Source organism: Canis lupus, chromosome 5 (genome assembly GCF_011100685.1).
Source record: "Canis lupus familiaris isolate Mischka breed German Shepherd chromosome 5, alternate assembly UU_Cfam_GSD_1.0, whole genome shotgun sequence".
NCBI lineage: Eukaryota > Metazoa > Chordata > Mammalia > Carnivora > Canidae > Canis > Canis lupus.
Window position 1 is genome coordinate 39,787,182 of NC_049226.1, and position 15,879 is coordinate 39,803,060.

Consider the following 15,879-nt stretch of genomic DNA (forward strand, 5'->3'; position numbering starts at 1 on the left):
TTCCATCAACGGTCCTTGTGATTTTTGTCTTGAGACTTTGGTGCTGTGCCCCCATGACAGTGGAACTTGGTGCGGTTCATTCATTTATTAAATCTTTAAAAAATCTGTTGGGCACTGACATCCTCAAGACACTGTTTTATGACCTGGTCAGAGAGACCGAGCGCAACAGCAGATTTCAGGTGCTGTTCGTCTGGCAGAGAGAGAGCAGGTGCCTGGCCGTGCACGCGTGTTAGTTGGTTCTGGGTGCGGCCGGCATCCCGGCATCTCAAACACGAGGTCCCCCCAGCCTGGCTGCTCGGTTGTGGGTGTGAATTCAGGGCTGACCCTGGATCCCCCGGGTCAGGAAGGTAGGAAGAAGCCCTCTGGATTCAGAGAAGGCGGAGGCGCCTCCGCAGGTGCCCGTGGGCTCTCTGGGCGCCGCCGGGAGCCGAGGCGGGACGCGCGGTCCCGTGAGGCCTGCGGGATGGAGCGGGCAGGTGCGGGCCCCGAGGCGCGCGGGCCCGCGGGCTCTGGGGTTTGCAGCCGGGCCTCCGCCAGGGGCCGGGGGCCAGTGGCCGGGGGCCAGGGTCGCGGCCGCGGGTGCAGCGCCCCCTGGGGGGGCCGCTCGGCTGGCGGGCGGGGGCGCGGGCGCGGGCGCGGGCGGGCGCGCGCGCGGGGCGGGCCGAGGACGCGCGGGCGGCGAGGCCTGCGCGCCCGGCTGCGGGAGCCATGCAGCGGACCAGGAGCTACTCGGCCGCCAAGGCACGCGGGCAGACTCGGTCCCGAGCCTCCGGGACGCCCCCGGCCGCGCCCCCGGCCCCCGGCGCCAGCCGCGCCCGGCGCTCGGCGAGCCAGGCCGGGGGCGAGAGCGGGGCGGCGGCGAGGCAGCCGTCGGCGAAGCCGCGGCCGAAGCAGTCGTCGCCGCGGGCCCAGGAGGCGGGCCCCGGGCAGGCGCCGCCGGAGCTGCCGCTGCTCCCGCTGCCGACCTCCGCCAGCCCGGCGGCCTCGCTGCCCGACCTGGGCGACCAGCGGGAGCGCTGGGAGACGTTCCAGAAGCGGCAGAGGCTCACCTTCGAGGGCGCCGCCAAGCTGCTGCTGGACACCTTGTGAGTGCGGCGGGGCCGGGCGCGGCGGCCGGCGCCACGCGGACCCCTCGGGGCGGGAGCGCCTGTCGGCCGGGGCCGCTGTTCCGCGTCGCCCGGTTAGCGGGTTAGCGCCGGGCGCGCCCCTGCTCGGACGGGGCGCTGCGCCCCCGGAGCGTGTCCCGGGACACAAAGGGTCTCTCCCGGGCACAGCCATGGTGCTCGGGACGCTCTCTGTGCTGTTGGCGCGCCAAGGCCGCGGGGACCCTTCCCGGGGAGAAGAAGATCAACCCCACGACTTTGCTCCCACCTGACTCGCTTTTTCATATTTGCGCACGTGTTTTTGGAGAGTGGGTGGGAGGGGGAGGTGGCGGCGGGAGAGGGAGGGGAGAAAAGGCGAATAGTTTTGCAGCCGCCGGGAGGCGAGATCCCGTTATTGTTCCAGGCGCTCCCCGGGAGGGAGCGGAGCGGGATCGACCCCGGGCAGAAGCGCGCGCACAGAGACGCTGGGTCCTGAGGGCCGCGGCGGGTACCGGGGGGAGGCGCGGGGCGCGGGGGCCTGGGTTCTCCGCCGACTGATGCTCCCGGGGGGCCCGCTCTGCTTCGCGCTCCCCCAGCGTCGCTCCTGCAGGACGAGAACCTCCAGGGGAGGATTTCAGAGTGTCCGTGAGGTTCCAGATGAGCTATTACCTCTGACCGGGGCTGCCTTGTTTTTTTCCAAATGTAATATAGCATCCGACGCCTGCCCTGTGGAACCGTCGCGCCCCGGAGAGAGGTCTTAGTACCCCAGTAACCCATCTCCGCGTCCATTATTTGGTGAATTACAAAGAGCAGTCAACACCACGGGAAACAACAACAACAACAAGGATAACCTGACAATTGCATAACAACCCGACAGTTACTCCTTTCTTTTCTTCTTTCTTGGCCGAAAATGTTCTTTTGTCCTTAATCCAGAAGAAATTCTCTTAGGACCGGTCTTCTCAGAGATGAAATACTTGGTTTCCTGTGTGCTTCACTTTCTGGTTTATCATCGTGGATCATGGGCTGAACATTTTTTTTTTAATATATATTCATCATTAGACATTGTTGAGCCCCTGTTCTATTGCCACAAGTTGCTAAGTGTAGAGGATATAAAGATTCTCAGAAATGTGACACTCAAATTCGAAGTAAACTTTTCCTTTAAAACAAACTTGATAACTGGTCAAGAAAAGGATTTTTAAATGTTGCTGAAAGACAAGTTTTTTTCTTTTTTAACCTTTCAGATTGGCGTGAGTACATACACTTATTTACATAACCCAAACGCACTGAATTAACTTATATGCAAAAAGAATGTGTAACTCTGCACTGTTTTTGTTAAAATATTATTGTATATAAAGAAGTCCGGAGGAATATATAGCAAATGGTTAACTGTGGATCCCTCCAGCTGTTAAGATTATAGGAGACTTTGCTTTTTAATATTATCACATGTTGTAATGTTCTAATTTTTTTACAATGAGCATTATTTGTGTGTGCAGAAAAGATTTCAGATACATCAAGTTAACTGATTCAACTTGTAAAGAAACATGGAAAAGCATTCAGCCTTAATAATAAAAAAATGCTGATTTAAAACTGCCATAGGCTATTTTTCCTGTAATCGTTGCTTGAGCAGGTACAGTGAAATGTTTTGTCTTTACTGAGAAGCGTTTAGCCCTGTTGGAGTGCAATTTGATATTTTTCAAACTGAATAATGCTCAACTAAGAGCCTGGCTTATATACGTTTTAAAAGGATTAAGATAGTATGTAATGTGTATGGATAGCTCTGTAAAGAGTCCTGGATATGCAAACATACCGGAGGGGAATATACCAAAACTCCAAGAGCTTTTCTCAGAAGAAGGTTTTTCCAAACAACAGACTCAGTTCCTCTCCTCTTATTTTTCATAGCATCCCGCACTGCCTTTATCACAGTCCCTTAAATATTGTTTGGGTAATTTGTTGGATGGCTGCAGAAGCTTATCTGCTGTATCTTGTTTATTGCTCTCCCTGGTGCCTAGCTCACAAAAAAAAAAAAAAAAAAAAAAAAAATCTTAGTAAGTAGCATGTAAATAAAAATGAACAGCGGGATCAGGATCCTCTACCCAACTCCTATTTTCTCTATTTTCGGCAATGTTTTACTTTACAACTTACGAGGATATAAGAAATAGAAGTGAGAGGTCATAGAAAAGAAGACACTGAATTCGTTTTTTTTTTTTTTTTTTTTTTTTTTTTTAATAAAATTGCTACTCTGGCCTCCAAAACAGAAATACCTGGGGCAGTCATGTAGGGGAGACTTTCGTCCCATCTTGCTTCCTTCTTCTAGCAACAACGAGAGGGAGAAAAGGCATGAGCTGTGTGCTGAGGTCTGGCCCAACTGTTCAGAAATCCTTATCTTTCTGATGTTTTCTTGTTTCATTTAGTGAATACCAGGGCCTGGTGAAGCATACGGGAGGATGCCACTGTGGAGCGGTTCGCTTTGAAGTTTGGGCCTCAGCCGACTTGCACATCTTTGACTGCAAGTGAGTGTTTTCTCTCCCCAAGAGTAAGAGTTAAAACACAGCATCTGGGATCCCTGGGTGGCGCAGCGGTTTGGCGCCTGCCTTTGGCCCAGGGCGCGATCCTGGAGACCCGGGATCGAATCCCACGTCGGGCTCCCAGTGCATGGAGCCTGCTTCTCCCTCTGCCTGTGTCTCTGCCTCTCTCTCTCTCTCTCTCTGTGTGACTATCATAAATAAATAATAAAAAAAAAAAAATTAAAACACAGCATCTCGGCATCATCTGGGGAGTCAGGGTCCTGGTGAGGCAGCATCGGCCGTGAGCTGATCATTGCTGGCGTCAGGTGATGGGTACAGAGGGTTCATTGTTCTTTTTCCCCTTTCGTATGTGCCTAGATGTTTTCAATAATAAAATTTTAAAAATATGGGGGGGGGGGTACTAAAAATAACTGGGCCTGCTCTGTGTGTGTGTGCATGTGTGTGTATGAGAGAGAGAGAGCGAGCAAGCTCCTACAGCGTAGCCCCGGTTGACACAGCAGAGTGCTCCAGCCCCTGCCGTTCAGCATCACCCCTCAGACTGACTGTCCTGTTGCTAGATGGACAGGGACTGGTTAGAGCCTGAGATTAGGTCAGGCGGGCACTGAATGGAAAGCCTTGGCTGGGCAGAGTCTTCACTGGAGTCCACTGGGAGGGGAAGTGAATAAGGGTGTGCGCACCCGGAAGCTTGCCACATTCCAGGCCCTCTGGCTCTGTTCTAGATGAGGCAGATGGTTCTTCCGGGATCTGTGGAGGGCCTGCTTTCTAGCAGCTTCCCTTGTGACAGAACAAGGACACTGATTGCTGAACCAATAGTTAGCTTCTAATTGTTCAACATGATCCAGGCCTTTTTGCCCCTAGATGGTGTGGTACCTGAAGTACACACGAGTAATAAATAAATACCCTGGAATTACTCAAATGGAGAACTGACTTAAAGATTGCAGAAGAAGGGGATCCCTGGGTGGCGCAGCGGTTTAGCGCCTGCCTTTGGCCCAGGGAGCAATCCTGGAGACTCGGGATCGAATCCCACATTGGGCTCCCGGTGCATGGAGCCTGCTTCTCCCTCTGCCTATGTCTCTGCCTCTCTCTCTCTCTCTGTGTGTGTGACTATCATAAATAAATAAAAATTTTTAAAAAAATCTGTAAAAAAAAAAAAAAAGATTGCAGAAGAAGCCCCGTGGAACAGCTTGTTAGAGAGTTCTGTGGGAAAGTAGAAATTTTTGTAAATGTAGACTAAGGAGATTGATTGATTATTTTTTTATGATTTTATTTATTTTTTTGAGAAAGGGAGAGAGCTGGAGCACAAGCAGTCGGAGAGGCAGAGGGTAAGAGAAAGAGAGAAGCAGGCTCTCTGCTGAGCAGGGAGCCAGAAGCAGGATTCAATCCCACCCCCACGATTGTGACCAATTATGACTTGAGCCGAAGGCAGCTGCCCAACCGACTGAGCCACCCAGGCACCCCAGTAAAGGGCATTTAGGTTGAATTCCGAAGGTGATAATTCTGAGGGCCCATTTGACTTGGAGCTAGGCGTTCCATGATGTACAGATGAGGAAAGCGGGAAACGGAGGCTTCCTTGTCCATTTTTGGTGTATCCCGGAGGCATAAGATCGTAGCTCAGCAGGATGTTTGTTTTATAAGTATCTCTAGAATCCAATGAGTTCCTTCACTGTAATAAACTGGGGAGTGAGCAGTAGGAACGTGGTGGCGACATCCTGGTTTTCCGAGGGGTGCGTGGCTTTGACTGCTGAGCAGAGGCCCCAGCTGGTCTGTCCATATGCCTGGGCTCCCCCCTTTCCCTGAATAACACTGAAAGAGGCTTCACCTGTGGGGTCATCTGGCTCTCAGGATTTATTGGATTGGGTCCCATTGGGCCCTCAGAAGGCACAGGTCCTTGTTCTCAACCTGGGAATTCCTCTTTTTGTAGCTGCAGCATTTGTAAGAAGAAGCAGAATAGACACTTCATTGTCCCGGCTTCTCGCTTCAAGCTCCTGAAGGTCAGTGCTCAGAGCAGGCCAGGGGAGCCCCTGGCTTACAGCATGTGCCATGGGGGGTGCCATACGGCAGGGAGCACAGCGGGACCTCTACAGGGGGTTTGAATTTTCCTCATCAACCTGGGTTTCATGCGTATTTCTAGAATGTTCTGTTATTTTTTCTATTTATATTTTGGATGCCCATTTGATATTACTGTGGAAACATTAAAAATAGAATAAAAAATAAATGCGACCACCCAAATCCTATCAACCAAGGATAACCACTGCCCTATTTGGGTGGATATCCTTGTATGTTATTTTCCACTGTAAATACATCTAAATAATAATAATGACAACACTGTATATATCGTTATGAAAGTAAGATTTTACCTTTTTCTGTTTTGTAACTGACTTTTATCATTTCCCAATGAAGAAGAACATATGACTTAAACAGATTTTTTTTAATGGTGAATTAAAAATTTTATTGTGGTACAGCTTACATATAACATTATTAGTCTTAGGGATACATCAGAATGATTTAGTATTTGTATATATTGCAAAGTAACCAGCACAATTAGGTCTAGTTAACATCTGACATCATATGTAATCACAAAATAATTTTGTTTTCTTGTGATGAGGACTTTCAAGGTTTATTCTCTTAGCAGCTTTCAAATACGTAACAACTGTGTTATTAGCTGTAGTCACCATGCTGTCTATTACTTTTGCATGCCCATTTTTTTTACCTCTTTCACCCATTTTGCCTGCCTACCCCTGTCCCTGGAAAACAGCAGTCTGTTCTCTAAGCTTGGTTTTTTGTTTAGTTTATAAAATTCTGTGTGTAAGTAGAATTATATAGTATTTGTCTTTCTCTGACTTGTTTCAATTAGTATAATTCCCATGTTGTCACAAATAGCAAGATTTCATTCTTTTTAATGGTTGAATAGTGTTCCTATGTGTGTTTGTATGTGTGTGTGTGGTGTGTGTTTGTATCACATCTTCTTTATCCATTCACTCATCCGGGGACACTTAGGTTGTTTCCATGTTTTGACTGTTGTAAATAATGCAGCAATACACATTAAAATGGTGAATTTTATGGCATGTGAATTACATCCCAATTTTAAAAATACTAAGAATGAACACCAAGAAACTGAAATTAAAAACATCATGCCAGGGATCCCTGGGTGGTGCAGCGGTTTGGCGGCTGCCTTTGGCCCAGGGCGCGATCCTGGAGACCCAGGATCGAATCCCCCGTCGGGCTCCCGGTTCATGGAGCCTGCTTCTCCCTCTGCCTGTGTCTCTGCCTCTCTCTCTCTCTCTGTGTGTGTGTGACTATCATAAATAAATTAAAAAAAAATTAAAAAAAAAACTTCAAAAACATCATGCCATTTCAAGTAATGCAAAGAAAATTAGTTGGGTGTTCAGTTAACAAAACATGTCCCTGATCTGTGTACTGAATATTACAGAAAGCTGATGAAGTTACTAAAGAAGAACTTCATGGGTAGAAATCATGTGTCTGTTGATTGGAAACCTCAGCATAGTATTGGTGTTCATCCTCTCCAAACTGTCTATAGGTTTAATGCAGTTTCTATCAAAATCCCAAGAAGGCTTTTGCAGACATATACAAGATTACTGTAAATTTTTTAGAAAGATTTATTTATTTATTTGAGAGAAAGAGAGCATGAGTAGGGAAGGGGCCGAGAGAGAGGGAGAAAGAATCTCAAGCAGACTCTGTGCTGAGCTTGGAGCCCAACGTGGGGCTTGATCCCACAACCCCAAGATCATGACCTGAGCCAAAACCAAGAGTTAGGTACTTAACTGACTGAGCCACCCAGGTATCCCAAGATTACTCTAAAATGTGTATGGAAATACACAGGCCCTAAAATAGCTAAAACAGTCACCACAGAGAACAATAAAGTAGAAGAAGCTAACTTCACTTGGTATGAAAGCTCCTCCTATAGACAGTCATCAAGGCTATGTTAACATGGTCAGATAGAGATGTAGATCCATAGAAAAGAATAAAGGCCCAGAAGTAAACTCACTCCCATATACTCAAATTATGTTTCAAAGTCACTGTTCCCTTGTTGATTTTCTGTCTGGGTGATGATCTAGTGGGTGTTAAACCCCCCTCCTAGTATTGTGTTATTGTCAATTTCTTTATGTCAATTTCTTTATTTGCTTTATGGATTTAGGTGCTCCTATGTTGGGTGCATAGATATTTACAACTGTTACATCCTCTTGTTGGATTGTTCCCTTTGTCATTTGTAGTGTCCTTCTCTGTCTCTTGTTACAGTCTTTGTGTTCAAGTCTATTTGGTCTGATGTTCAGTATGTCTCTGCCCACTTTCTTTTTGCCTCCATTTTGCCTGGTCATTGTTTTTCCATCTCTTTACCTTCTGTCTACAGGTGTCTTTAGGTCTGAAGGGAGTCCCTTGTAGGCAGCATATTGATAGGTCTTGCTGATTTTAACTTTATTATTTCGGGGAAATTTTTTTGTGCTTGGTACAGATTTTGAAAGGTACAAAAGTGAGTCTTCCCTCCCTTGTTCCTCAGTCCCTGAATCTCTTCCTCTCCCTCAATCATTTCCTAATTTATTTATACTGTTATTCCTATATTTGCAGCATATTTTGTTATATGAATGTACAATAAGCAGTTTCCTATATTTAAACTTCTAGGTCGTGTACCATTTTTCCCCCAATTATAAACAACACTGTGGTGAACCTCCCTGTGTATAAATCTTTAGCAATTTAGAAGTTATTTCTTTCGGATCAGTTCTTTTAGAAATAAAATCTCTGGTCAAAGAATGTAAGCTTCTTAGGAAAGGCTTTAGGGACACTGTCTCTAATATGGGGTCGGCTGGGGCTTTAATTCCATCCTTGGTTCCCCTTACCCCCACTGTGGTCAGACACACTTCGCTGTGTCCTTGTGTACTGGTGTGTTTCCACGTCTATCTCCTTTATTAAATTGTTGGGATCTCCAAGTGCCATCTTTTGTCATATCTGACAAGCTCCTGGCCTCGCAGACTTGGCAATGAATAGGCACTCAGCGTCTGGTGTATGTGCTGCCGAAGCGAGCACAGCACTCAGCGTCTGGAAGGAACAATGGACTGAGTAAATGAATGCATGAGTCCTGGTCTTTCCTAACGAGTGAGCTTTAATCCCAGACACTTTGGGCCATCTTGTCTCCTTTTCTTTGTCTGCCCCTTGATCCCTCGTGTGGGCGCCTGGTGGATGAGGGGGACACTTGGGCAGCACACTTCTCCCTGTCTTCCCTGTAAACCCAGAAAATGCCCGTGTGCTCTCCTCGGAAACATGCTAGAGGCTGTGGCCCCAGTTCCGCTTGCCCCTGAGCACCCGTGAGATGGTTCCTAAAGATGCCACCAGGTATAGCCATAAGCTCTTGGGTCTCAGAGTTGGTATTTTTTTTCTTCTTTTTTTTTTTTCCCTCCTTGGGCCTGCTTATGAATGCATTTTCTTGGTGCCCTAGAGTACCATACTCGGCCCCAGCCTGTTGTAGGAGCTATTTTTATGTTGTGTTGATTTTTGTGTTTTTCTGTTTTTAAGATTTTATTTATTTGGGGATGCCTGGGTGACTGAGTGGTTGAGTGTCTGCTTTTGGTTCAGGGCGTGATCCCAGAGTTCCTGGGATCGAGTCCCACATCAGGCTCTCTGCATGGAGCCTGCTTCTCCTCCCTCTTCCTATGTCTCTTAAAGAATAAATAAATTCTTAAGAAAAAAAAAAGATTTTACTTATTTGACAGAGAGAGAGAAAAAAACAAACGGGGGGGCAGTAGGCAGAGGGAAAAGCAGACACCCCACCTAGCAGGAACCCCGATGCAGGGCTTGACCTCAGGACCCTGAGATCGTGACCTGAGCCAAAGGCAGATGCTTAACCAACTGAGCCACTTAGGCGCCCCCTATTTTTTAAGTAGACTCCACACCCAACACAGAGCCCAGCTCTGGGCTTAAACTCATAATCCTGAGATTAAGACCTGAGCTAAGATCAAGAGTCAGATGCTTAACTGGCTGAGCCATCCAGGCGCCCCTGTTTTTTTAAATTAAGTGCAAAACTTTTTCTTTTTTTCTTTTCTCTCTCTCTCTCTCTCTTTTTTTTTTTTTTTTAAAGATTTTATTTATTTATTCATGAGAGACACAGAGACTTAGGCGAGAAAGAAGCAGGCTCCATGCAGGGAGCCCGATGTGAGACTCGATCCCGGGACTCCAGGATTGTGATCTGTGCCGAAGGCAGATGCTCAACCGACTGAACCACCCAGGCGCCCCTCCTTCAATGTTTTAAAAGTTCACTTTGGCTGCTCTGTGGGGAATGGCTTGTGGGGAGGTAGGTGTGAGACAGGGAGGTGGCCAGGAGGTGGCTGGGGTGGCTAGGTGAGAGGTGATGGGAGCTTGGATTAGGGCAGTGGTCATGGAGATGGAAAGAAAACAGATATTTGAGATTTATTTTGGAGCAGTGGCTCTCGTGATTCAGTGTGCACGTGACCACTGGAGGGCAAGTTAAGGGGAATTGCTGGGCCCCACTCCTGATTCTCTAGATCTAGGAGGGGGACCCCAGGATTGACATTTCTTACAAGGCGTTGCTGCTGGTCCTGGGGCCATACTGTGAGAACCCCAGTTTCAGAGGAAGGGTGAGCGGAATCCTGTAAAGGATGGATGTGAAGAGGAGGAAAAGAGAGGCAGAAGAGTTGCCACTACAATGTGGGGCCTGAGCAGCTCAGTGATGGGGATACCAGATCCAGGGGGAGAAGCAGGTGTGGAGCACTGCTGGCATCAGGGGTTCTTTCTTGGAAAAGCTGAAGACGTCGTGAACCTTTGCAGAGATAAGATAGAAAGTGGGCTGCTGGATGTGTAAGTCTGGCGTCGAGAGCAAGCAGAGCTGCGTATTGGTGTTTATGGCCGGGAGACTGGGTGCGGCAGCTGCTGCTGATGTAGCCAGTGAAGGGAGAGGCCGAGGTCAGAGCTGACCAGAGGGGCCTGAGAAGGATGGCCAGTGGGGGAGGAGGAAAATTGTTCGAGGGTGGTCTCCTCAGAGACCCTTGTTTCAAAAAGGAAGGACTGGTCCTGAGAGGTCGGGTTAAGAATCTAATGGTCAAGAAAAGTGACCGTTAGATTGGCCAACATGGTGGTGTTGGTGGTTTATTTTATTTTTTTATTTTATTTATTTATGATAGTCACAGAGAGAGAGAGAGAGAGGCGCAGAGACAGGCAGAGGGAGAAGCAGGCTCCATGCACCGGGAGCCCGACGTGGGATTCGATCCCGGGTCTCCAGGATCGCGCCCTGGGCCAAAGGCAGGCGCCAAACCGCTGCGCCACCCAGGGATCCCTCCCGTGTTGGTGGTTTCTGATTGGCCAAGAAAACAGTCACCAAAAAGGCTGAGTACATGGCAGTGTGACTGTGACAGGGCATGAGTTCTGGTGGGAAGTGGGCGGGTGCACAGAATAACATGGGAACAGGGATCTGGATGTCCCCGAGTGACTTCCAGTAATGCCCAAGGTAGAGTAGGGGATGGAGCAACCCCTCCCTCCTCGCTGCTCCTCCTCATTTCATGGGGGAAAGTATCTGATCAGAAAACTTTGGATGCTTTAGGACCACCGGCAGTTGTTCTTTGCTGCTTCTCTGTGTAGAGGCTGTGATGTGAGATGAGGCCCCTCAGAACTATTTTTACATGAGGCACAGAGCTCTGGGGGCCTTTCTCTCCCACGGTGGTGGGTGGTAGGTGGGGGAAAGAATGAAAACATCCAGCTCTGGTAAGAACCTTCACCCGTGACCCTTCAGCCACACAATTTCACTTGTTGGAAACCACTGCTTCTTGGATATTTCTTTATAAATATATATGTAAAGAAACATATACATATTTATATATGCACATACCAGGGTACATCCTTTTTTAAAAACTAAAAATGGTGAAAAATAAATAGAAATAATAATATACTACACAAATAATTATTCTTTTTTAAGTTTAAGACTTTTTTTTAATAAAGATTTTATTTATTTGACAGAAAGAGAGAGAGCACAAGCAGGAGGGAGGGGTAGAGGAAGAGGAGAAGCAGGCTCCCCGCTGAGCAGGGAGCCCAATATGGGGCTTGATCCCAGGACCCTGAGATCATGACCCAAGCCGAAGGCAGACGTTCACCAAGTGAGCCACCCAGGCACCCCATATTTTTTAAGATTTAAAAAAAAATTTTATTAGTCAGAGGGACACCTGCAAGGCTCAGCAGTTTGGCTCCTGCCTTTGGCCCAGCATGTGATCCTGGAGTCCGGGATCGAGTCCTGCATGGGGCTCCCTGCATGGAGCCTGCTTCTCCCTCTGCCTGTGTCTCTGCCTCTCAATCTCTCTGTGTCTCACATGAATAAATAAATAAAATCTTTTAAAAATAAATAATAAAATAAATAAAAAATTTATTCATGAGAGACACAGATAGAGAGGCAGAGACAGGCAGGAGAAGCAGGGGCTCCCTAGGGGAGCCTAATGTGGAACTCGATCCCAGGACCCTGGGACCTTGCCCTGAGCCGAAGGCAGATGTTCAACCACTGAGCCACACAGGTGCCTCACAAATTATTTTATGCCTTACTTTTTCACTTAATGTTTAACCTCGGAGATTGTTTGTATTAGTATTTGGAAGTAGAACTGGCTCATTCATTTTCCTTTTAAAATTTAATTTATTTATTTGACAAAAAGAGAGCACAAGCAGGGGGTGGCGCAGAGGAGAGGGAGAAGCAGGCTCCCTGCTGAGCAGGGATGTGGGGCTCCATTCCAGGACCTGAGCTGAAGGCAGATACCTAACCAACTGAGCCACCCAGGCAAGCCTGTCTAGTTCTTTTTAAATTTTCAGTGTCCCAATTTCATGAGTGTCCATCATTGCTTTGTCCCGTCTTCTCTTGACGGGTGTTCTCAGTTTTTCCAATCTTTAGACTTTTTTTTTTTTTAAGATTTTATTTATTTATTCATGACAGACACAGAGAGAGAGACAGAGACACAGGCAGAGGAAGAAGCAGGCTCCATGCAGGGAGCTGACATGGAACTCGATCCTGGGTCCCCAGGATCACACCCCAGGCTGAAGGCGGCACTAAACCGCTGGGCCACTGGGGCTGCCCCAGCCTTGTTTTAACCAGTGCTAGAACGTCTATTATACATGTCATTCAATGCATATGGAATTTTGATTGTAGGATAAATTTCCAGAGATGGAATTACTGTGTTAAAAGATGCATACATTTTAAAATTTTGATAGATGTTGGCAGATTTTGCCAATTTGTATTCCTGAGACTGGTATTTGAGAGCATACACGTTTGTCCACATCTCAGTACCAAGTTAACCCGACTCTTATTTGTGCTCACCTGATGGTGAAAAAAAAAATACCTCATTGCCGTGTCTGAATGTGTGTATCATTTCTTAGGTGAAAGAGATATTTGTTTTCCTTTCTCTCTGTCCTTTTGCCCCATTTCCCGTTTGTATTATGTGTAGTATGTTTGTATTTCTCTAATGGAAATGAGCCCTTTGCCCATGATGTCTGGAAAATATTCTTTTCCTAGTTGGTCCTTTGTATGTGAATTCAAGTACAGTCAACCCTTGTTTTTCCATCATGAGCAGAGCTGGCCGGGAACATGGGGAGCCAGTCCCTAGGATGAGCCGTCACCCCTTTGAGGCTGAGTGAAAATTTTCATTTTCATTCCCTGACATGGACAGGATGTGCTGTCTTGCCGCGGAGCTGGGAAAGCTTGAGGCACTTGTGTGCACTTGACCAAGAGAAGCCGTGAGCCGCCGTGCTCCGGACTGACACGTCTCTGGGCAGCGTAGGCGGGTCCCTGTCCTCGAGATGCCTGTATCTCTTTGTGAGATTGGACGTGTCCTCATAATCCTGAGACCCCTGCAAAAGGGCGTTCCCCTCCCATTGTGCCTTATAAAAGAATTAATTTTTTTGATGACCCCCCCCAAAAAAATTCTCTTTGTAAAAGGAGAACATCTATTTCACCTGTTCTCCCTTAGGGAGCCGAGAGCATAACCACATACACGTTCAACACGCACAAAGCCCAGCACACCTTCTGTAAGAGATGTGGCGTTCAGAGCTTTTACACTCCCCGCTCAAACCCTGGAGGCTTCGGTAAGTGAAGGGAACGGGCTGCCCGGCCGCGGGGGATATAGGGACACACGCTGATCATAGCCTGGGTGCTGGCATATGGGGCTTGCCTCTTGCTTGGCCGGGCCCCTCTCACATGGGTCTTAGAAGAACAGGGCTCTTCAGCAAAGCTCTTTTCAAATGCTGGGATAGGAGACTGGCTCTGGTTATTCATCCTTGAACATCCAGATCCTGCCTTCATCTGCTGGCGCTGCCTGGGCCGCATGTTGCTGGGGGCTCATGTCGCTGGGGGTGACGTTGTTGTTGTCCGGTGTATGGAGGAGAGGAGATGAGCCTGGGGTGGGGGTGAGAGGGGAGGGGAGGGAGTTTTCACACCAAGGATGGCTCAGGGAGTGAAGCAGACAAGAGTATCGAAAATGGGTTGAAAGAGATCCAGTTAAAAAAACAAACCCAGCTTCAGTTTGTTTAGAACATAAACAGTGAGAACCCCCAAGCCCCTCCTCAAGTCCCCCTGGGTCTGAGCGGGGAACACAGCCCCAGGACAGTTGTTCAGATGCCACCAGCTGTAGTGTGAACTGATTGGAAAGTGGCGAGCAAGGAGTCTTGTTTCTTGCAGCCTACAGAGCTGTGGTGGCATCACTGTGACTATGACCGTTTTGTGCCTTACGGTGCAAGGAGGGCATGACATCACCTTTGTCCTCCCCATCCCCCCTTTTAAAGATTTTATTTATTTATTCATGAGACAGAGAGAGAGAAGCAGAGACACAGGCAGAGGGAGAAGCAGGCTCCCTGCCGGGAGCCTGATGTGGGACTCGATCCCTGGACCCCGGGATCATGGTCTGAGCCGAAGGCAGATGCTCAACCGCTGAGGCACCCAGGTACCCCTCTGGGCTCAAATCTTTGTACTCTCAGCTTGGTACTGGATGCTCTCCAGCCTTGGCATCCCTGGCTTAGAGAGCCTGACCCCCTACCCGCCGGGGGGCAAGCGAGCCAGGGCGCTGCTGCGGTGGCTGTGGAAGCTTTCACGGCGGATCGCTGTCGCTGCTGCAGGTGTGGGTTTGCCCACAAGCCGGCACAGTGCCTGCTGTCACTCATACCTGGGCCCTTCTCTTCTCTGTGTCACCTCCCCCAGGGATTGCCCCACACTGCCTTGACGAGGGCACCGTGCGGAGCGTGGTCATTGAGGAGTTCAATGGCACCGATTGGGAAAAGGCCATGAAGGAGCACAAGACCATCAAGAACATGTCTAAGGAGTGAGCTCCTGCTTCTCCCTTCCTGAGACAGAGGAACGACTGGGGCCAGCAGCCGGATCGCGCTGTCCCCACCGCACCCAGTGCCTGTGACTGTGGCTGCCCCAGACCCCTGGGCCCGTTGGCCAGCAGCCCCCCTCATCTCTGCATTTTGCTCAGCTACCAACTTATCTAGGCAGCTCTTTGTCCTTTCAGCCCAGATTTTGATGTAGGTTAGTCGACATCCTTTCTCTTCTCAACTTTTGTGTGATCTTTTAGAAGAATAAATATTTTTAACATGAAAGCCGTTACTGTGGTTTATCATTCCCCCTGCACTTCGATTTGGGTTCTGAGGCCAGATATTTAGTAGCAGGTATTTACTTACCGCTGTTAAAATGCTTGCAACCCAACTGGCGGGGAGAGAGAAGACACATGAATAGTTACCAAACACAGAAGATTGTGAATGATCTCGGAAGCCACGTGAGCTGTAAAGCTAAGAGATCTTGGACTTCAGAGGAGAGACGGGTTTGGTTAGGGCTACTATTCGCTGGAGTCTTTTTTTTCTGTTTTGTTTTAAGGTAGATCAGCTTCTGATTCCTTTTTGTTTTTTTTAATTCAGGTCAAATACCCGTAACATAAAATTGACCATCTTGGGATCCCTGGGTGGCGCAGCGGTTTGGCGGCTGCCTTTGGCCCAGGGTGCGATCCTGGAGACCTGGGATCGAATCCCACGTCGGGCTCCTGATGCATGGAGCCCGCTTCTCCCTCTGCCTGTGTCTCTGCCTCTCTCTCTCTCTCACTGTGTGCCTATCATAAATAAATTAAAAAATTAAATAAAATAAAATTGACCATCTCAACCATCTCTAAGTGTCTGGATTAGCAGAGTTAAGTACATTCATGTTGTTGTGCAACCAATTTCTAGAATTCTTTATCTTGCAAAACTGAATCTCTAAACCCGTTAAACAACAACTTGGGAGTCTCTATTTATTA

The 15,879-nt window shown here is 48.2% G+C and overlaps 1 protein-coding gene across 1 annotated transcript; it reads left to right on the forward strand.

The window, feature by feature from the left end:
* The first annotated feature begins 708 nt into the window (after positions 1 to 708).
* On the forward strand, positions 709 to 15,193 carry CENPV (centromere protein V). The gene is made up of 5 exons (XM_038536999.1): positions 709 to 1,085; positions 3,494 to 3,592; positions 5,529 to 5,598; positions 13,570 to 13,684; positions 14,793 to 15,193. Exons 1-5 carry the CDS (start codon positions 709 to 711, stop codon positions 14,915 to 14,917), a joined length of 786 nt encoding a protein of 261 aa, XP_038392927.1. The 3' UTR covers positions 14,918 to 15,193.
* Positions 15,194 to 15,879: the final 686 nt, after the last annotated feature.